A 22,830-nucleotide genomic window follows, 5' to 3' on the forward strand; every position below is an offset into this window, starting at 1 on the left:
GATATTTGGAGGGTAAATGGCAGGCAGAGAATTTGTGAATGATGGTTGTTGGACTTGAACTCAGGCCCCTCAGGGGCCACAGCCATGGTCAGTCCCCCACAGGTGTTATCTGCCCTGGCCAGGAGGGTGTTTTTCGAAAGCATTTCGGGAGTATGGAAGTCCTGGGACACCAGGGGGATCCAACTTAGATGAGATTTTAGCCCCAGAGGCCTTCTATTAAGGCTAAGTCCCCTTCTCTCTGCCACCTGGTTTTGGCTCCTACATAACACAGAACAGAATTCAGCAGAGCAACTAGGCAAACTCACTAGACACAGTCTTCTCCAGTTACAGCCTTGACACTCAGGAGCTGGGATACAAGCTCCCAGCCCTAGTGCCTGGGTTCTTGCCTCTCTTCCCTGGGGGAAGATGAGGCTGGGAGGGTAACTCAGTGGTAGTGTGTTTGGCATGTGTGGAGCCCTGGGTTCAATCCCCAGAACCATTTAAAAAACAAATCTGGATTTTTATATTCTCCCAATGTCTTCCCTTGCCCTACTACCCTATTTTACCTGTTCCAATCGCACACCTACTCTTTCTCAGCCAGACAGAATTCCTGGCTATTGATGGTTACATGAAAAGCATTTGCAACTAGGACTATTATGTTCTGGGAAAACCCATTGGGGGCAGGAAGGAGAGACACAATGCCAGTGGGGTTCTGAGTCATGCCACTCCCCTGCCAAAAGCTCCCTGTGACTTCCTGTCTCCCTGAGGTCAAGTTCACATGGCATTGAAGTTCTCCTGTTCTCAACACCTCCCCTCCACCAGAAAAGTTTTCCCCATGAACTGGTAGAGAGCCTGACCAGTCAACAGGCCCCATGTGTGTTTCTGGAACTCAAAAAGCTGTGAAAACACAGACATAGACCAGTCCAGACTTGGGGGACAGGGAGGAAGGAAGGACCCCTAAGCAGAAACCTGAAAAATCAGAGGGTACTCAATGTGTTGGCCAGAGTAGTAGACTACAGGGGAGAAGTGTGCCTGGAAGAGGGGACAGCAGGAGCCGGGGACCAGAGGACAAGATGTGCTGAGGGAATGTAGCTCTGAATAGGTGGAAAGATAATCAAAGATCAGACTGTAAGGGGCTCATAGGCTGTGATGGGGATGTGGGCTTGAGAGCAACTGGAAGGTTTTAACCAGGGAAAACTTGTGAAGATTTGTCATTTGGAAGAGGGTGCTGGGGTGTAGAGGCTGGGACAAGAAGAGAAGAAAGGGGCCAGTGTGGGCCTGCAGGTAGATGGAGAGGCACTGGTAGCCTCTTGACTGAGTCTTCAGACAGTCTTAGTGACTGATGGGTCATGAAGGTAAGGGGAGGAAGGTTCCCCAAGATCAACCTCCATGAAAGTCAACAGAAGCGGCACTGGGAACCAAGGATCTGATTTTGTGCAGAGCCTGAAGGTACAGGCTGAATGGCAGCCGTGGAGGAACCTCATCAGCTTCCATGTCACCGTCACCAGCAGGCCTCTAAGTGTCTGAATCAGCTGGTGAACACTTAGACCCTGACCGCACACAGGGAGAGAGGGGATTGGCTGGCACCACCCCCAGCATCTGTGAAAAGCACCCCTTCAAAGCTGATGCTCTGGGGACTCCAATCCTCTTGTCTCTCTCTTCTCTCTTCTCTGGGTCACTGTCCCTGAGGCTCACCTACCGCCCCTCTCCTGCCTTTCAGAGTATCCTTGACCAACTGATGTTCCTGACCCACGGACCCAGCAGCCACACATAACTGAGGGGAGAAAGTCACAGAGTTAGACAGACATGGTCCTGCAGGGCATGGACTGGTGGACCCAGAGAGCTTCCATGTGGCAGGGCCGTAGGAAGGGCCATATGATGGTTGAGCACCAGGGGGCGCTGCAGCATCAGAAGCACTCACATGAACACAGACAGGGACGTGGGCCAAGCAGAGGTTCACAGTGAATGTGCACAAGCCTGTACAAACCCAAGGACAAGCTTAGTACCGCCCATCAGCAGTCTCATATATACATGCTCAATGATAGAGTTCCAATCCAGTTTGACCACTTACTGGACGTGAACATTTGGAAAAGTTCTTTATCCTCTCTGTTACTCAGTGCTCCCATCTGTAGAATGGGGACGATATTGATTCCCTTCACACGTCTGCTGTGAGCATTTGAAAAAACATTGAACATAAAGTATCTAGCATGGTGTCTGACACCCAGAAAATGCTCAACAAATGTTCCCTGGTTTAGGTATGGGCACAGACTCCAATTGCACTGGGGGAAAAAAAATCATATGGCAACGTCCACTACCACAAAAGGTGAAAGAATGCAAGGATGTTAGGGTGTCATGACTTTCATCTGGGCCTTTTCCACCTAAAAATAACTTTTGGACTTGTGGCTGTCCAGAAGAGTCATCAGGTACAGCCCTATGGCATCCTGAATGGCAGGCTGAGTGCTCTATGGGAGCCCCTGACCCTTCCTGGGGGTCTCAGGACAGCCGTGGTCTAAGTCCCTCCCCACTCTGCCTGTAGCCAGCCACGTTGGACTTGCCACCTCCCACCTGCATACAGGTTCCCAGCCTAGCCTGCCCAGGCTCTGGGAAGGCGGTTGCAATGACAGAAACTTGTTAGAAGATGCCATCTCTGCTGCCTGGAAATAGCAGCACCCAGTCCCACCTCTCCCCCACTCCCTGCCCTGGACCTCAAACCTCGCTCTGATTAGCTCCAGGTCTCTCATGCCTGGGGGCATTAATGCCCACTAGAGCATATCCTCGGGTTGGGGTTGCCCCTCCCTACTGTCCCTCAGCTGGACCTCCATGATTCCAAGGGCCTTGACCACGGCCCTAGGGCACAAGGCAATAGTTGGCAGTAGGAATGAGGTGGGGTCCAGCCACCAGAAGACCGGCTGAGCTGTCCTCTGAGCCCAAGCTTACATACATCCATCCCTAGTTCAGGCCTCTGGGCAGTCCTCCTTACAGATTAAAAAACTGAGACCCGGGAGAGGGGAAGTCCTTTTGCCCAAGACCTTGAAGAGGCAGACCTCATGCTCATGTTTGTTGACCTCCAAATGGCAAGTCTTTCCCCTTCCAGAATTTGTCCTCCTGTCTAGAGTACGCTTTCCTGATGCTGGAGTTGGAGTCTTGGAGTTTGTGATTCTAATTAGTAGCAAGGCCAGCAAGGAAGGCCTGGTTGAGGGTGGGGGATGGCACTGTAAGGCAATGGCCTCAGACTACAGCTGCTCAGCCCACAGACTTGCCACAGACTTCTCTCACCAAGACCCTGGGGTTGGCCAGTGTGCACAAGGACCACCCTGAGCTGACTTCATGGCCTCAACCCCACTAACTGGGTGTGCAGATGTGGAAGGTGCTGCGGAGTGAAGGGCTAAGTTGAGCCTCCCTCCCCAAGGAGCATCCAGGTGCCCTTCATCCTGATCTCCAGGCCCCATGCCACCCCCAGCACCATCTGAGGCTTCAAGGACTAGCACACTCTGAGCTGACCATAGTTCCACTTGGATGAGGTGAGCACAATGGAAGACAAAGGGCCTCCAGGGCCTCAGAGGAGACCAGGCAACCCTCAGAATAGACCAGACCCTCTGGATGCGGTGGCACACGCCTATAATCCCAGCAGCTTGGGAGGCTGAGGCAGGAGAATTATGAGTTCGAAGCCAGCCTCAGCAACAGTGAGACACTAAGCAACTCAGTGAGACTCTGTCTCTAAATCTTAAAAAAAAAAAAAAAAAATGTATAAAAAGGGCTGGGGATGTGGTCAGTGGTTGAGTGCCCCCGAGTTCAATCCCAGGTACCCATAAAAAAAAAAAAAAAGAAAGAAAGAAAGAAAGAAAGAAAAGAATGGACCAGATCCAGGGATCTCAGAGCAACAGGGCTGACTAGGTGGCCCGAGTTCCATCACCCCTGGCCTATTCCCCGAGGGCTAGAGCTCAGCCTTTGTCAGGACCATCCACCAGGGAAGGAGTTGCTAGGAGTTGCTGTCCCAAGGGCTGGAAGCAGTGTGACTAGGGAAAGTCCCTATCAGACTTTGTTTCACTGTGACCCTCATAAGATGGCTAGGACCTGGCCCCTCCCAGGCTTCCAGATCCTCATGCATGCCTCAATCCCCAGAATCTCCAGTGTACAGGGCTGTGGTCTGGCCTTCATGTGGCTAGCTTGAGGTACACCTAGGTCTCTGCCTGAGCCTACGGGGCATTTGAAAAGTGCCAGGTCAGAGTTCTGGGAAACAGACAGCATTGGCTGCAGAGTAGGAGGGCCTTGAAGGTACATGGGACTTCTAAAGCGAGGATTAGGACTGCTCCGTGCTTAGATCTCCTGAAAAATACAGACATGTGGTAGAAATTCCTTGGTTATCTCCCAGTTGAACCAGACACTCCACAAGGGCAGGCTCAGATCTGAACCTCTCTGTACCCTTAAGCCCAGGCACTTCCAGGCTGTGGGCTAATCCCCATGTGGGAGTTGCTGGGAGCCAGGCTCTGGGCTGGGGTTCTCCATGAGTTTAGGCAGGTCCCTTCTCTCACAGAGGACTTAGATTCCCTATTTACATAATAAGGATGGGTAAGTTGGTCTCATGCAAGAAGCTGCAGGGGTCTGGCTCTGTCCTGTAGGGATATGCATCCAGAATGGCACCCTGGAAGGTGATAAACTTGGTTTTGGAGGATAACTAAAAGTTCACCTGTTTGACAATGTAGGGAAGGGCATTTCAGATAGCGGAAACAGCAGGAACAAAACAGCTTTGCCCCCACCCGTTTCTTTGGTGTAGTCCATGGCAAATATATTTCTGTATGATGTAGGCCCAATAGTGTACTACATGCACATTATTTGGTACAATTGCTTTTTGAATCAGTTAAGAATATAAAAGGGAAAAAACACACTTATACTGTCTTTTGTACTACAACTTTTCTCTTTAAACAGGAAAATAGCTACAAACTTAGGGGACTAGGGGAACATCAGTGTCTAGGACATGCAGAATACCCTGTAGTCCTGTTCACTATACTTACCGGTAACTTATCTAATCCTCACAGCAACCCTCAGAATTAGCCATTGCTGGCTCCATTTTACAGTTGGGACCACTGAAGCTTAGAAATGTACTCTGTGATACGTGGATGGTGAGCAACTAGTTGACTTGAAGTCCCCACCTGTCCCACTCGGAAGTTAATCCCCATTCCACATCTGGGGCTATTTTCCCTCTATCGGAGGAAACTTTTACCCAGAGATTCAGGGAAGTAAAATCCTGGCTTTCTTCTGAGAGCTGATTCTTACACCTAAGATAATATTGCATGGGGGACACCTGAACACCATCAAGGTATCCAGCCTATCAGAAGTACTTCCCATATGGGCCAGGTGAAAGGTCACTACCTCTGTGGGGAAAGGTGTCAGGAGTGGAGGCAGCTGTTGACTATTGGTCGTTGAGGCCCACACAGAACCGGCCAAGAAACTGCACAGCTGGGACGGGGAGTCATTGTGTGACTGGCCCCCAGGCCTGGCAGGTGGACTCACAATCTTGTCTGCCTTCTCCACTTCTCCCTTCCCCTGTCCACTCCATTGTTTGTCCTGTGCTTTGAGTCACATTCTCCATGAGGCTTGGTGCATACAGCTAAGCTAACTTTATCGAGAGTCTGGGCAACAGAAGAAAGAAACCCACTCACCTCCTGTAGCCTGAGTTCCATACTCCTAGTAATGTGGCCACAGCCCACAGGGAACCCGGCAGAATGAGGCAGTCAAGAGAGGAAAGTAGTAAACAGAGTAGGATGTGGTCCAGGCCAGATGGAGCTACTGGTTGGCCCTAATTGCCTGGGCCTGCCCTCCCTATCCTCTCATTTCTACCTCTTTACCTCCCACCCTGAGTGCGAACCTCCCCACCCGTGTTCATTAATAAAAATTTTTTAAATATAGAAATAATTTTTTTTCAAGAATAAAAGAATATCAAGGTCACTGTTGTCCCATCAACAATAGGCCAACCACAGATTCCATTTTGGCATCAGTTCTGCTTGTCTATTGTTTTTAGACATCTCTGAACTTTCCATAGCTAAGCTGGTCCTATCCAACACACAATTTCAGATTCTACTTTTTTCAGATTATTGAACAACATCAGCTTTTTCTCGTGGCCCTCCATATTCACCAGTTCCAAATCCAGAGAATCAACCGAAGGTACATTAAAAATATTCTTTAAAAAATTATGTCTGTACTACACAGGTCCATACTTTTTTCCTGTCATTACTCCCTAAACAATACAATCTGACAACTATTTGCATAGCATTTGCATTGTATTAGATATTATAGCTGATCTAGCCATGATTTAAAGTATGTTGGGAGGATTTAAAGTATGTTGGAGTGTGTGCATAGGTTTTATGCAAATACTACACCATATTATATAAAACTGGAACATCCTTGGATGTTCTACTATCCTCAGAGGTCCTGAATCCATCCCTCAGGGACATTAAGGGACAACTGTACAATTAACAACAACTAAGGCAATAGAACTCACAGAAGTTTAAAGTGATTTATTTTCGTATACCCACTGAACTCTCATTACAAGCCTGGGAGATCAATACTATTCTTATGCTAATTTTGCAGTTGAGGAAAACAGATTCAGAGAAGTTGAGTGATTGGTTCCCACAGCTAAGTAAGTGAGAGCACTGGGATTCAAACTCAGGCAGTCTGGCTCAGAACCACCACACTAAGCTGGCTGCTACTGTGGAAATTTGTGGAGCATGTTATTACCAGCTCTGTGTCATGTTGTATCCTGTAGCTGTAACACCTCTTCTTCACCTATACCCTCCAGACGTGTTGGAGTAAGACTGCTGTCAACAAGACTTTTAAGACACTCATTGTGTAAACACAATTTTTTGTGTATTTTGGACAGTCTCACAGACCAAATTTCTCGGTCAAAGGATACATACAGTTGCAGGGCTCTTGCTCCATACTGTTCAATCATTGGCACACTCGCCATCGGAGGAAGACACCTGCTCTGCCAACAGTGAGGGTATAACAAAGAGAACACACTGATGTTCCAAACTAAGACATCCCAGGACAGGACCCAGTGGATATGAAGTCTCCTAGCCTCATCAACACATGAGATTTTCTAGAAAATGGTCTGAGAAACATATTCATTATTCCCAGGCCCCTTGGCCATTCTAGGTTTGAAAAGAGAGTCAGGGCAGGGGAGTACCTGAACGAAGGAGAAGGGAGCAGGGAGGCCCTTAAATTCAGAGAGGAAACATGGAAGCTGAGGGGCCAAGTGATCAGGTATTCTGCTCCAATCTTAGAACCTACTGTGTAGGGGAGGGGGGATAGTAGGGGATAGGAAAGGTAGCAGAATACAACAATTACTAATAGGGCATTATGTAAAATTGTGGATGTGTAACCGATGTGATTCTGCAATCTGTATTTGGGGTAAAATTGGGAGTTCATAACCCACTTCAATCTAATGTATGAAATATGATATGTCAAGAGCTTTGTAATGTTGTGAACAACCAATAAAAAAAACTAAAAAATAAAAAATTAAAAAATTAAAAATTAAAAAAATTTAAAAAAGAACCTACTGTGTGCTCAAAGTTTAGCTCACACTAGCCCAACTTTAAGCCTTTGCACAGATAAGCAAACTGGACAAGGATTGCAGGTGGGTCCGTTTATTGAAGAGCCAAGACCATCTAATGTGACCTGTCACCCCAAGGAAGAGATAATTCTGTGGGCTGGTCAGAAGTTGCTCATAACTCCTCCCTTCCCAGGACCTGCAGATGGGGACTGAGGGAAGATATAAGTGGGACTTCCTGGCCTTGGCAGTCTGCAGTCACAGCTGTTATCCTACCATCACTTCAGCCCGAGGCAGGAGCTGGAAGGAGCATGAGGTGGATTCTGGGTTTGAGTCTCACCCTGTGCCTGGTGGTACAGACAGCCCTAGGTAAGACCCTCAACCCTTCCTGAGAGTGTCCGCCAGGACAGGTCCCAGCTCAACCTTTCCTAGACAGTGGGGCGGGGGCACTTAGACAGGTTTAAGCAGATGGAGGGCAGAGTTTCAGGGCACTAATCCACCCACCCACCAGTTGAAAGTCTAAACAAGTCCTTTGGCTTCTCTGAGCCCTAAGACTGCTCTATAAAATGAGAAGGGCATCTCCTGCCTCCCCTGCCACCTCCCTACCCCTGGACAAGTGAAGGGCCTTCCTTCTTTCCCTCCTTCCCTCCTTCCTACTTCCTTCTTCTAAGCAGGAGGCCTGCTTCTGCTCCCTCTCCCCTACATGGACCTGCTCAATTCTCCCCAGTGTCTTTCTCTTTAAAATTACTTGTGCTTTTTACTGTGTAAAAAAATATAGCGCATTTAGGTATATTAGGTAACTTTATTTAGGTATGAGACATATACAGCAAGGTGCACATATCTTAATTGTACAATATTATATTACATATAAAATAACCACCATCCAGATCAAGATCTAGAGCATTCCCAACATCCCACGTACCCATTCCCAATCAATACCTTCAAAGTCAACAACAGTTTGATTTCTGTCATAAATTAGTTTTGTCTATATAAATGCATATTTTTTTAAATTTGAGGGAAACTTTGCTAAAACTGCTTTAAGCGTTTTGCTGCCTTTTCTTTTGTCTTTTTGTTGCACATTTCTAACATAGCTGTGATATTAGCATTTTATATGCTGCCCATTTTTTTTTGTTTTGTTTTTTCACTTAAAATCTTATTGAGCTAGGCATGGTGGCACATGCCCATAATCCAAGCTTCTCAGGAAGCTGAGGCAAAAGGATTGCAAGTTCAAGGCTATTCTGGATGACTTAGAGAGACCCTGTCTCAAAACAAAAAATAAAAAAGACAGAGATGTAGCTCAGTGGTAGAGTGTCCCTTGAGTCAATTCCCAGCAACACCAAAAAAAAAAAAAATTTTTTTTCAAAAGGTAATTTATACCTTGAGTTTACAGTTTTATTTACTTTACTTCATCCCCAGATATAAATGATCCTTCCATTGTCCACTGGGTTCAGAGCAGTCTTTGTTATGCAGGTATGGTGGAGCAGCCTGTAATCCCAGCTACTTATGAGACTGAGGTAGGAGGATCTCAAGTTCAAAGTCAGCCTGGGCAATTTAGTGAGAACTTCTTCTCAAAGTAAATTTTTAAAAGGGAGGAGGACAGGAGATGAAGCTCATAAGTAGAAAGCTCCTGGATTCAACCCCCAGTATGATAGGGGTGGGGAACAGAACAGTCTCTGTTTTAATATTTCTGACTATTTTCAAAGCACAGGGGTCCAGAAATGAAACTACTGACTAAAAGTATGTGAACTTTTTATATATTTTACCAAATTATTTTCCCAATGCATTGTATCAATTTATTCTTCACCAACAAACAGATGTCCTTTTCTCTGTATCTTCACCAGAACTAGGTGCCATCATTTTTTCATTTCTCAGCTGGCAGCTGAGACTCCAGGTGTTGGTTAGCACAATTCATGACTGCCAATAAGGTAGATAGTGTTTTCATAAGTGCTTCCATGTCACCTCTGAGTAGCAGAGATGGGATCAGGGCCACTCCATGGAAGCTCTTATTGGGAGGTTAGAGTACTCAGCCCCATGGTTAGGGGGTGGGAAGAGGACCAACACCACGGGTTAGAGAACAGCTCTGATGTGAAATCTTTCTATGTGACCTTGGGCGAGTTGTACACACTTTTGAGTCTCCATTTCAGCAAGTGCTTAGTACAATTTGCCCTATGAAAGTTTTGGGGAAATGAGGTGAGATATATAGTATGGGGCTATAGGAAGAGATCCATAAAGCATAGCTATTAGCTATTCCATCATGAGTGGCCCCTGAATTCAGGGAAAATCCAGGTCATATGACCAAAAAAAAAAAAAACTGACCTGCTGACTCTGACCCACGAGACCACAGACTGGTCACTGTCCTTTTCAGGGCTTTCAGACCTCCCCAGGCTCTTCCAGGGCCAATGAGAAGCCCATTTGAAAGAATGTTGGAAACTGTAAATGGCAGTACACATAGAGAAGGGGTGAGATGGGCCTTTGCCCTGCTGACCTGCCTCCATGTCCAAAGTGCCACCATTACAGTCACTCCCTTGTGTCCCGATATTGCTTATGTAAGATCAGAAATGGGGAGACCTGGAGACGTGGGCAGGGAAGAATTTTTTGGCCACCTGCAGCTGGGAGTGTGAGAGTGTGCTCTATCACACCAATCCAAAAATCAATTGCAACAAGATTTCCTGGAGATATTTACAAATCTAATTTCCTGATGCAATCCTGAGATTCTCATTCAGAGAGTGTGGGGCATGGCCTAGGAATCTGTATTTTTGCAACAAATGTGATTCTGACACACCGCAAGGTTTAGTAATTACTTACATCAGATTTGCAGAATAAGGGATGTGAGGCCTAACCAACCCTTGGCAGTAGGAGTGGGGCAGGATGAGAGATTAGAAGAAAGGAAAGTACCCAAAGGCAAAAAGAGAGTTGGATTCAACTTGGTCTCTCTCCTATCTGTTCCAAGAGCTGGCTATGGTGCCAGCATGCCTGTGTGTGTGTGTGTGTGTGTGTGTGTGTGTGTGTGTGTGCTCGCGTGTGCATGTGTTATATGTATGTATGTTGTGGATTGGATACATTGCAACCTATGTATAACTGTACTTGAATACCTGTGTGCATATGTGCATACATATGTTGTAATGGAAGCTCGAAAGTATGTGTAACTTGTCCAAGATCATGGAAAGTGTCTCACGTCAGGGCTCTGCTCTAAACCTGCTGTATTGAATTTCTGCATGTTTCTTTGTGAATGAGCTGTGCTCCTGTTTACCTAGTATGTGCAAATTTGGACATACACATGAGTATTGATTCAAGGTTCCATATGAGTGAGAATATGTATGTTTGTGTGTGTGTATATGTGTGTGTGTGTATATGCATATATATATAAATTTTTCCCTGAAACAAGACGGGCAAATATTAGTAACAAAAAAAGAGATGTTGCCGTGGCTGGGATTATGGCTCAGTGGTAGAGTGCTCACCTGGCATGTGCGAGGCCCTGGGTTCGATCCTCAGCACCACATAAAAGTAAATAAAATAGAGGTATTGACAACTACAACTAAAAAATAAATATTTTTAAAAAGAGAGATGTGCCATGTTAATAGCAGATAAGCAGAAATTAAAGTAAATGACATATTTATTGACATCAAATGATTCAAAGAGAAATAGACATATAAAAAACATGAAATTTTATGTAACTACCAACATGACTTTGAAATTTTAAATGAGAGGAAAAAAATGCTGAGAGAAGTACAAGAAAGTGAACATTGACACAATTGTTATGAATAGCTTCAAGCTTAGCTGAGTGCAGTAATACATCACTGTAATCCCAGCAATTCAGGAGGCTAAAGTAGAAGGATTGCAAATTCAAGGCCAGACTCAACAGCTTAGCAAGACCCTGTCAAAGAAAGAAAGTGGGGAGGAAGTAAAGAAACAGAGAGGGGGGGGAAGGGAGGGAGAGGGGGAGGACACAGAAAGGGAAAGGAAAAGAAGGGAAAGTGGGGGCTGGGGATTTGGCTCAGTGGTAGAGCACCCACAGATTCAATCCTCAGTACCAAAAAGAAAAAAAAAAAAAAGCTTCAGACTTTTTTATTGAAATGAAAGGCAGTAGCTGGTTCCCTTGGCAGAGGGGCCAGAGTTCTATCTGTGGTTGAGAGTGACCAAGCTGGGATGACCCTTCTCCCTTCTCTTCCCAGGTGCCTTGTACACCAAGAAGCCTCTAGTGGTCACCAAATACGGGACCCTCCAAGGAAAGCAGATACTCGTGGGGAAGACGCCCCTCCATGTCTTCCTCGGAGTCCCCTTCTCCAGACCTCCTGTGGGTTCCCGTAGGTTTGCTCCTCCACAGCCCCCGAAGCCCTGGAAAGGAATCAAAGATGCCACTAACTACCCACCTGCGTAAGCCCAAGGACTGTCAGCTGGGAGGTGGGCAGAGCCTGAGGAGGGTGGTGGGTCAGGCTTTGAACAATTCACTGAGACCACAGGCAGGCCTGGGCCCATTCTAGGCCTCAGTTTCCAAACCTGTATAATATGTTGACAGGTCCAAATGGGATTTAAGGCACTGATAATTCTATTCTAGGTTTCTCACAGGAGAGCTCCAGGCAAGGGGGAGGTGGTCCCTCACTGTATCCTAGGGCCTGCTGGGAAGCTAGGTTTTCTAAACATGTCTGAGGAGCTGTGTGCTCACTCACAGCACAACCCTGAGTTCTCTCCTCTGGAGCTTGATATCCAAGACAACCCACATGGCACTACCTGTCCATGCCTGCAGAGGGAGCTTCAAGATGGGAAATGCACAGGCTCAATTTCAGTCCGGGGTCTTGTGGCCACCTCCTGCAGGGCTCAAGGCCTGAGGAGTCACAAAGGAAGATTGGAACAATAACTGCCCTTTGAAGTAATGGACTTGGTAGTTTATTCAGAACAAATGTACTTATTGTTTATTGTTTATTCAGAGCATTGAGAAATCTATTGCCCAGAATATTCTATGGCATTCATGAACAATGTTCAGCATCAGCTGGTCAAAGCACAAGTTTAGAAAAATGTCTGTTATGAGAACTTGGATGTCAGTTACTATAAAAAAGCTACAAATCCCATCCTGGGTGACTGGTTGTTAAGAAGAGGTTCCACTGCTAGAACAGGACCAACCAACCAATGTAGGGCAGAGGTTGTATCATGCAAGAGGCCCTGGGTTCCATTCCCAGCACAGCAAAACAAAAACATTATCACTATTACTAGAATACTGGGATATTAGTTGTGTCAACACTGGCTGTCAAAGTGTGAACATTGGCATTCTAACAATGTTCACAAACATGTTCTAATAAGCATTCTGAGACTATTATTTGGAGCCCTGAGCATCAGGGGACAGAACATGGAATGACCATTGCTAGAATCCTGAGGATTGGGGCTTAGAGATTAGGGTGTCTATTGCCTAGATATCTAGGCATCCATTGTTGGAACACTGGCCATAAGCTGTTTGAACAAGGGCTGTTTGAAACAGAGTGTCAAATGAAAGAGTCTGTGGATTGCTTAGAAACAACCTGTAGGGTGGGGGTTAAGGAAGAGCAGCCTCTCTAGGAGGCTATTGCAGACATAGGGGTTTCTACCAGTGTAGTTACAGCCAAGGTGATAGAAAATGGTCAGATTCCACATTCATTTTAAAGGTAAAATTGATGGGATTTACCAGAAAATTGGTTATGACTCACAAGGAAAGAAGAGAAGCCATCGATAATAACTAGTTTCTAGCCAGAGCAGCCAAGGGAATAGGAGTACCATTTCCCCAAATGGGGAAGAGTGAGGCAAGAGCAGGAGTGGGAAAACACAAGTTCATTTGGGACATGTTAAGTCTGGCATGCAGATAGATGTCCATGTGGAGATATGGAATAGGTGGTTGGATGAAGGGGGCCAGAGGCAAAACTGATCATCAGCATGAAAATGGCAGGAGTGTTTCAATAGAGTAAAGCCCTGGGCCTGGATGAGGACAATTTGGTAAAGAACAGTCAGAAAAAAAGAGAGAGAGAGAGAACTGAGGGTTGAGGCCTAGGCACTCATGCTGAGACCTGGGAGAAGATGAGGAACCACCAAGGAGGTAGCAGGAAAATCAGGGGAGTGAGGTATTACAAAGATGAAACACTGTTAAAGAATGTGGCAGGGGGAGCATGGTCAACCACACTGAAGGCTGCCAGGCCCAGTAAGACAACAGCAGGCATTTAGCAAGATAGAGGTCTTTGGTGACCATGTTGGGAGTGGCTTTGGTAGTAGGATGGGAACAGAAGCCTCTGCTGTTCCTAACCCAGTTCTTGGCTAGAAAGCCCCAACTTTCCTGGTGAGAGGCTGGGTGTGGTCGTTGGACACCAACATTAGCTGCTACCTGAGGAGTCAAGCAAGCAAGAGCAAAGACATTCAAAAGTGATAGAGATATGTTACCTGCTGAGGACTTTAGAGAATCTGAGTGGGGCTGGGGTCAAAGGAGAAACCACTGAAAAATTCAACCTGGGGGAGGGGGCGGTAGGGAAGCTAAAATAGTTGCTGGGGAAGGTGAATGGGAAATGATAGGTTTAGATAAGCCAGGTGGAAGTATTGTTTGGAAGGACAGATGAAAGGGGACAGCAATGCTCTAGGATAGGAGGAAGAGAAGGAGTAGGCAGACTGGGTTTCCTGTACTCAATCAAATAGGTCCAGCTCCACCCTAACAAGAATAGAAACCCTAGGGTTTGACCAGAAGGCAGAAAAGTTGAAGCAGCCAGACGTCCACACTCTACAAATAGCCACACAATGCAGGACATTGGGCTGGGAGTCAGAACTCAGATAAATCCACTACTGTCCCTGCCCTCAGAGAGTACTTGGTCACTTGGGGAGAAAAACAACCAATGGAAATAACTCCAACAAGTACCACAGGGCTATAAGAGCTGGCCTTAAACATGATTAGAGGTTTGGTGGGCAGGGCAGGAGACACTTGGCTGAGGGGGCAGAGGCACCAGGGCTTGAAGATGGGAGGCAGGCAAGTGGCCATATGTATCTGGAGCCAAAGGTGGCTGGGAAGGAGGTGACTGAGTGGGAAGGAGGGCCAGGGTCAGTTTGCTCAAACTTCATCTGAGGGCAGTGGGTAGCCAGGGAAGTTTGAAGAAGGGAAGTGACATGGTCAGACTTGTGGATTTTGTCAACCTTTCTGGCTAGAGTGTAGAGGACAAGGTGGAAAAGCATAAGAGACTGGGGCAGTGTCCAGACCAGAGATTTGATAGCCTCGCCAATGCAACTTCCAGGGGATGGAGGGGACAGGGTATATTCTGAAACTGTTTGGGATGCAGATGGGAAACTGAGGGGGAGTGGGGGTTGAAAAACAGACACCAAGTTTCTCTCTCCACAACACCAGCAATCTCCAGCAGGAGCAAGGAGTCACTTCCATCCCAAGATCAATGGAGAAGGATGGGCCCTGGAGTGACCCACCTATCTCCCAGGCCTGTACCCCAAGACTAGTGGAGGCCTCCAGGGACACATGCACACACACACACACACACACACACACACACACACACACACACACAGTAGTTGCCTGGATTCTTGTTTTGGTTCTATCCCCTCACTGCAGACACTGGTTGGAAACATTGTACCTGCAGGTGCCTTCAGGAGTCCTGGGGACAGATAACTTCCATGTACTTAAACACAGGGAAACAATACAAGTGGCTGCGCTTCAGCGAGGATTGCCTGTACCTGAACGTGTACGCGCCGGTTCACGCACATGGGGACCCTCTGCTGCCGGTGAGCACTCTGCTACCCACGGTCCCACTCTGCTACTCACAATCCCACTTTGTTACCCACGGTCCCACTCTGACTTGTTTTGTGGGACAAAACCCAGTCCCACAGAAGGCAATGTTGAGACTTGAGATACTCAGTGAATCCAGTGCTGATACCCGACTCAGGCCCTGGCCTTCCTCACCCAGGTGATGGTCTGGTTCCCGGGAGGCGCCTTCCTTGTTGGCTCGGCTTCCACTTACGAGGGCTCTCAATTAGCAGCCCGTGAGAAAGTGGTGCTGGTGTTTCTGCAGCACAGGCTGGGCATCCTGGGCTTCCTAAGGTGAGCTGCTCCAGGCAGAGAAGGCAGAGACTAGTGGAAGGGGAAGGGCGTGGCCTGTGGGTGGGACCACCGAAGATGGTGGCGAGGGTAGTGCCTAATATTTGCTGAAAGGGGCATAACTCCATACTGTCTCAAAGGGGTGATCCTTCCTCTATGGAAGCAGGTGTGGTTGCAGAATTAGGTCTCAGTGGGGAAAGAAAGCAGGGTGGGGTTCAGGTGGAAGCCCTCTGCATCCTGACCTTCGAAATTTGGGTCCCTGATCATGAACCCCTGGGGGCCCAGCACCAATGACAAGGAGGCCAGAGGCAACTGGGCGCTGCTGGATCAAATTGAGGCTCTACGCTGGGTTCAGGAGAACATTGAGGCCTTTGGAGGAGACCCAGACAGCGTGACCTTGTTCGGGCAGTCGTCGGGGGCCATGTGCATTTCAGGACTGGTGAGCATGATGTCCTAATGGACCAGCACAAACACAGGCTCCCAGGTTCCATAATTGTAACTTCCACTGGCACGTGCACAGATCTGCATGTACATGAACATGCCTGTTTCCAGATCTGCCTTCACTGCTTCCAAGGATACCACTCTTGTCAAAGGTACCACCCCTCTTAGCAAAGGATATCTGCTCTGTTCAGGGACAGCACGGATGACAAAACCAAGTCCCACAGAAGGGAATGTTGAGACTTGAGACTCTCAGTGAATCCAGTGCTGATACCCAGCACTTCCTGCCTACCTACTTTCTCCCAGCACTGTATTCCCTGAACAGAGCCCACTATCTGCCCTCTGAGCAGAGCTAGAGTCAAACCAGGCCTGGAAGTTAGGGCCTGGGTTGGAGAACCAACTTTGACCCTGACTCTGGGGTCTGCTGACCTGGTGTGTGCCTGGAAGCACACAATTCTGTGAAATGGGCAGGGATTATGTAGGGCCTTGAAGGTCACACTGTAATAATAATACTCAAACACCTGAGCATTTTATGTGTGCCAGGGACTCTTCTAAGCAGCTTATATATATATATATATATTCCTTCATTTGAGTCCATTAATAGTTCCAAAAGAAAAGTATTGTTGTCCTTATTCCACATATAAAGAAACTGAGGCCTAGAGAAATGAAGCAACTTTATGCAAAGTGCACTGGAGAGCAGAGACAGAGTTGGATTTAGATATGGATTTAGAGGCAGCTCAGTCTGCTGTATGGGACTGAATTAGAAAGAAGTGGGAAAACACTTGGAAGACCAAAGAGATAATAGAGGTGGGCAGGAAGGATGGAGAGTACAGGGTGGTGGCAGAGTGAGGCACACTGTCACATAGACAGGACTTAAATAGGACTTGGAGATAAGTAGAGGAAATAAGGAAGGTCCCTATTGCTGTATGGATAGTATGGGTGAGATGACAGTCAGCTGGAGTTTGGATGCAGCAGGTGTGGGGCATATGAATTCTGAGGACAGGATAGGAAGCCAGAAATGTGGTTGTTCTCCAGACTGGGGCAATGGAAAGACACTAAGAGCTATCAGCACAGGTTACTAGGACTGTAGGAACCATAGGGTCTCTCCTTTACCCTCATTTCTAATCCTATAGCAGAGAAAGACTCTTTACCTACACTAGCAGATCCTTTCCCGCAATCTCAGATTACTTCTGCACAAACCAGAGGCAGGAAGGCATTGGCTTTAGGTCTGTGACTCCAGCCCAGGATTCCTGGCTCCATCTCAGCTGCTTGTCCCCCTTGAGCCCTTTTGGGCTACTCAGCAATGGCCAGATAGGCACCCCAAATAGCCTAAGTGGCCTTACTTGTGCTACTCATGGATGCCCTGCTCCTCACCCCTACAGACGTTGTCACCCCTAGCCCAGGGTCTCTTTCATCGGGCCATTTCCCAGAGTGGCACTGTGCTATTCAAAGTCTTCATCACTCGTGACCCATTGAAGGTGGCCAAGGTGGGTATCTCTCTTCCTTCAGGGCTTGGTAATTGGGCAGAATGGGGCATCCCTGAGCACCCATGCATCTCTCTACAGGAGGTTGCTCACCTGGCTGGCTGCAACCACAACAGCACAAGGATCATAATAGAGTGTCTAAGGTCTCTATCAGGGGCCCAGATGATGCATGTGTCCAGGAAGATGGTAGGTAAAGCATTCTAGCTGTCTGATCTGGCTGCCTCCAAGTTATAGTCACCGGGGAATCTATTTCAAGAGCACATTGAGGAGATTTCTTTAACTCTGATCCCCTCATCTCCCCCCACAGAATTTTTTCCACTTGAACTTCCAGAAACAACCTCAAGAGGTAAGCAGGCCACTTTCTGCACCTTGAGTATTTATTGAGCACCTATGGTGTTCCAGGCACTCGGGATACTCAAGGAATTCTTGAAGACAAGATCCCTCCCTTAGTGGAACTGATGTTCAGTGGGGAGAGACAATAAACCCTATAAATTAATAAATTATTCACCTCCTTAGAAGGTAATAATCAATTGGCCACAAGTGGAGAGGGCAAGGGGGTCAGGCATGGTGGGAGTGATAGAATTTTAAATACAACAGATAGTGTAGGCCTCACTGCACTTGATCATAGCCTAAAGGCAAAGAAACAATACTGCAGGCCTATGTCCATGAAGTGACATTTTTCAAAGATTTTCAAGAGATGAGGGAGTGAGCAATGTGGACATCTGGGGAAAGCATCACAAGTCTGAGTAGCCTGGTTCTGTCTGTCCTGTTCCCTTCTCACACCCACCTTCCTAGAGGTCACCATGGCCATTCCCAGTTTTTTCCCAAAGAGCCTAGGCTAGAGAAACCCCTGGAGGAGGACCTGCTGAGCTGGGCACCCAAGGTCAGAGCAACCCTGGGAAGACATGTGAGATCACTGGCTGGAAACACCCTGGCTTTGCAGATTATATGGTTCCTGAGCCCTGTGGTAGACGGTGTGGTGTTCCCAGATGACCCTGTGGTGCTCCTGACCCAGGGGCAGGTTTCACCTGTACCCTATCTTCTAGGTGTCAACAATCTGGAGTTCAGTTGGCTCTTGCCTTATGTAAGTGAGTGGGGTAGCAGAGGATGCTTCTTGGAAAATGTTGAGCACCAGGTTAGATCCCAGTAGCCTCTCTGGGGATATACAAGTATTTGGGAACCTCCTGTATTCCCTACACAGGGAGATCTGGCTAGGAATGATGGAGGAGAGGGAAAAGACTTGTGGCCTCTTAGAGGTTTTGAGGGCCCTAAATCCTCACTCAAGTCATAGGTTAGATGGATTATAATGTCTATTCCTGAGCCTCCAGACAACTACAAGTCCTGGGTCTCTCCTTTTCTCCCACATCTGGGTCAATTCCCCAGCTCAGAATGGGCCCTCCTATCCCCACTTCAGCTCTAGATCAGGTGGAAGTGACAGAAAGCAGAGCAGGACAGGATCATGGGCCTTCCCTGGGCTGTGTGCTCTGTCTGAGAATTGTCCATTCAAGATGGGCAAGATCTCAGATGTAACCCACACCTGGGTCCCTGTCTTGGGAGCAGATCATGAAGTTCCCACTGAACCGGTATTCATCGAAGAAAGAAGTTCTCACCAGGCTGCTCTGGATTACCAGCACCCTGTTGGTGAGGAGCCCAGCTGTCAGGGGTGCTCAGTTTGAACAGAGCTGACACCCCTCCTTTTATTCTTTCTTACCTCGTAGGTGCTGTCTGTTAAGAGCCTTCAGCCTGGGTCAGGGTCTTTCTTGGAGGGCCCAAAGGAGTTTGGAATGGGATTAGATAGTTGCCCATGGGCAAGGTCCCTGGGGCATCCTCAGGGTCGTGGGAGGCAGTTCTCATGCAGCAAAAACAGGGGTAAAAACAAGCCAAGATGGAGGCCTTCCTGGGAAGCTCCCCATCCCAAAACTCCTGGGGGGCTGAGGCTGGATCCAAGTCACTGGTATGCCCACTTATGGCCTAGCTGGCACAACAGACCTCAGGGTGGGTATGGCCTCCCCACCCAGAATGTCACTAAGGAGCAGATACCACTTGTGGTGGAGGAGTACCTGAACGACATCCCTAAGCATGACTGGAAGGTGTTCCGAAACCATGTGATGGACCTAGCTGGAGATGCCACCTTTGTGTACACCACGCTGCAAGCAGCCCGCTACTACCGGGGTATGGGAGGAGATGTCCCCAAGAGTGACCACACTGTTCCCCTCCATTTTCCAACTACACTGCTTTTCAACTGAGTTCATCAACTGCTCACCTACCCTCTCTGTACTTCTGGGCTGGTGTAGGACTCCAAGATGCCACAGAGAAGGCAGAGAGCTATCAAATGTACAACAGGAAGGGTTGTTCCCTTCCTTGTTCCCAGAGCAAGGACTCACCCAGTCCTAAGGAGAAAGCCAGTGTGTCTAGGAAGTTTTCCTGGCTGAGAGGACAAGCTTAGGAGCAACTTGACAGTCCTGCCTAAGTTGAATGGAGCTTAGGCATCTTAGGCAAAGCTAGGGCTGGAAGACAGATAGTCACCGAAGATCCATAAATGCCTGGAAAGAATGGGAAGTTCAGAAAAGGAAAGAGGAAGGCTTCCATGATCTTTGCCATAATCCTGTGAATTCAGTTTTATTGTCCCCATTCTGCAGATGAGCAGTTGCAGCTCAGAAAGGTTGAGAGGCTTGCCCAGGGTGTTACAGCTAACAAGTAGTGCAGACAGGATTCAAATATGCTCTCTTGATTCTGAAGCTGAAGCTCTTTCTCCTTCTTGATACAGTGAGTGGGATACATAGGGTGGATGGGAATCCCAGGCTGGGCTTTTCCTGCAGCCCTCTCTGGTGTCCCCATTCATAGATGCTGGCTTCCCTGTTTACCTGTACGAGTTTGAGCACCACACTCCCTCGGGCATAATTGTCAAACCACGAAATGATGGGGCAGACCACGGGGACGAGATCCGCTTCATCTTTGGGAGCCCATTCTCCAAAGGTGCTAAATCCCTGCCTCAGTATTAATTCCCCCCATGTGTGTATGCAGATCTGCCCCTCCAATGGCTGGCCACAGGGAGCTAGCCAGTTCCTCGTATGGGATGCTCTCCCAAATGAAAGTCTTGTGCATAGCTGAAGGTTGGCACCCCAGCTCTGTCCCAAATACCACATCCCTTTCTGTCTCCAGGCTCATTCACAGATAAAGAGAAGGCACTCAGCCTCCGGATGATGAAATATTGGGCTAACTTTGCCCGCACTGGGTGAGTAGTTTGATCCCCTGACTCATCTGGGTCGTGCCAGACCTGAAGGCCGGCTGCTTTGGGTGTTTGCCCCTGCATGTCCCAAAAGAACTGCACAATCAGCTGGACCAGGGTGCCCCTTCCCCCTCGCCTTTTCCCAGTCGGTCACAAGATCCTAAATGTCTACAGGATGTGATCCTCTCTGTCACATGACTGACATTCTACACTCACTCTCTTTGTGTACCCATCCCCTGTACTGGGGAGCTGGAATTCAAGGATGTCACAGATGTGCACCCCATGCTCCTATAGTTCACTATATAAAAACAAAAATCAGGCACAATGAGAGCTGTACCAGGTGAAACAGTAGGCACTTTGAGAATATCGAGGAGGTGTCTGATCCAACCTGGGTGGGCAGAGGAGGCTTCAGCTGGAGGTGACAACTATACTGAGCTTTGGCTGCCTCCTGACTATTTTTATATCTCCACATTCTCCAGAGCCTACCATGATACTAGACGAGTCTGCCTGAAATATCGTTTGACCTCCTTAAAACCCTTTGTGGCTCCCAGGTGCCCCCAGAATAAAGTCCCATACCCTTAGACTGCATGACAGCCTCTCCATTAATCTTTCCTGTAGCTGGGCTTGGTGGCACACACCTGTAAACTCAGGGACTTGCAAGGCTGAGACAGGAGGACCACAAGTTCAAAGCTAGCCTCAGCAACTTAGCAAGACCCTGTCTCAAGAAAAATTAAAAATTAAAAAAAAAAAATAAGAACCTGGGATGTAGTTTAGTGCCCCTAGGTTCAATCCCAGCACAAAAGAAAAAGAAATGTGATCCCTTTGCACTTTCCTTCACATACACCCTGTTCTCACCTAACCCTGAACTTGTGCTTCTTCTAAAGCCCTGGTCTTTCATATGTTTAATCCCTGAACATGCTATTCCGTCTGCCAGGAAGCCACACCCCTGCCAACTCTTTCTTAAATATCTGTTTAAACATTGTCTCCATAAAGTCCTCCTAATCTCCAATGCCCAAGGAGAAGGTAAATGAGGGAAGGGTAAGAGGAGGTGGAACAAAAGGGAGGGGGAAAAATCCTCTCGCCTTTCTCCTCTGGAATAGGAACCCCAATGATGGGAAGTTGCCCTGCTGGCCACGCTATGACAAAGATGAAAAGTATCTGCAGCTGAACCTTACCACAGGAGTGGGTGTGAAGCTCAAGGACAAGAAGATGGCCTTCTGGAGGAGACTGCGCCAGTCTCAGAGACCTGAGAAGTAGAAGCAATTCGGAGAGTGACCATATGGGAGGAAGCCAAAGGGCTTGTCCTATCACCCAGGCCTCCGGGAGAATGGCCATGGGTACACCTAGGGACAAGAGTCCTGCCCACTCAATCTAGGATCTACCACAGCTCCCTATTGCCTCCAGGCCAGAGTTGGAGACTTAGCCTCTTATTTGGAGCTCTGCACCACCCTGTGCAGCCTAACATCCCATGATGCCATGACGGTGCCCCACAGCCTCAGGACAACCTCTTCTCTCCCTTCTCTACTCCCACCCTTCAAGATCTACTTGAAGCCACTTCTTATAGGAAGTTCATGCAGACTGCCACAGCCTGTCATTGCATCCCACTTGTCACTTATCATTCATCCTGCTCAACTTCATGCCTGTTCCCACTGGTCTGGAAGCCCTAGGCAGGTTATTTGTGACACACAGCAAAGGTCTGTCGGCTTGAGATCTTCTCCCCTACCCGCACTCATTTCTCCCAGGGCCCCTCCAAAACCTGCACACAAGGCTGATTCTCAATAAAGATGGGTTGACTTGAACCTACAATTTTTCCATCAGTAAAATGATTGGGTAAAGTGCATGGTGTCTCCACTTAAGCCCTTGGAGGAACAGAGCATTACTGCCTACTCCCTCCCTGGCTGTGCCTGCTAGGGTACACTCAATCAAGAGGAGCTGCAGAAAAGTTGCCTGAGCCAAAAAAAAAAAAAAAAAATACTTGGCTTGTTTCTTCACTGTCTCAAGCAAATGCCCTCAGGACATGAGGACCAGTCTCACTGTCCATTTGTTCAGGTCTTAGTGCTACAACCACACTCCTCATTCTCTATTCTCTCCTATAATCTGACTTGGGCATATC

The 22,830-nt window shown here is 47.7% G+C and overlaps 1 protein-coding gene across 1 annotated transcript; it reads left to right on the forward strand.

Moving 5' to 3' along the window:
* The first annotated feature begins 33 nt into the window (after window positions 1-33).
* On the forward strand, window positions 34-22,523 carry Ces4a (carboxylesterase 4A). Its single transcript, XM_021721616.3, has 15 exons — window positions 34-6,141; window positions 7,722-7,894; window positions 11,698-11,899; window positions 15,112-15,253; window positions 15,436-15,569; window positions 15,852-16,005; window positions 17,387-17,491; window positions 17,570-17,674; window positions 17,796-17,834; window positions 18,432-18,572; window positions 19,049-19,129; window positions 19,507-19,660; window positions 20,333-20,464; window positions 20,651-20,723; window positions 21,818-22,523. Exons 2-15 carry the CDS (start codon window positions 7,837-7,839, stop codon window positions 21,972-21,974), a joined length of 1,677 nt encoding a protein of 558 aa, XP_021577291.1. The 5' UTR covers window positions 34-6,141; window positions 7,722-7,836; the 3' UTR covers window positions 21,975-22,523.
* Window positions 22,524-22,830: the final 307 nt, after the last annotated feature.

The sequence above is a fragment of the Ictidomys tridecemlineatus genome, chromosome 15 (genome assembly GCF_052094955.1).
Source record: "Ictidomys tridecemlineatus isolate mIctTri1 chromosome 15, mIctTri1.hap1, whole genome shotgun sequence".
Taxonomy (NCBI): Eukaryota; Metazoa; Chordata; class Mammalia; order Rodentia; family Sciuridae; genus Ictidomys; species Ictidomys tridecemlineatus.

Excerpts from the sequence above, each read along its gene's own strand:
- Ces4a (XM_021721616.3), top strand. The coding sequence starts at position 7,837 with ATGAGGTGGATTCTGGGTTTGAGTCTCACCCTGTGCCTGGTGGTACAG. Across the intron at positions 15,570-15,851 it reads GGCATCCTGGGCTTCCTAAG|CACCAATGACAAGGAGGCCA; the intron begins GTGAGCTGCTCC and ends CTGGGGGCCCAG. Across the intron at positions 19,130-19,506 it reads GGATTACCAGCACCCTGTTG|AATGTCACTAAGGAGCAGAT; the intron begins GTGAGGAGCCCA and ends CTCCCCACCCAG.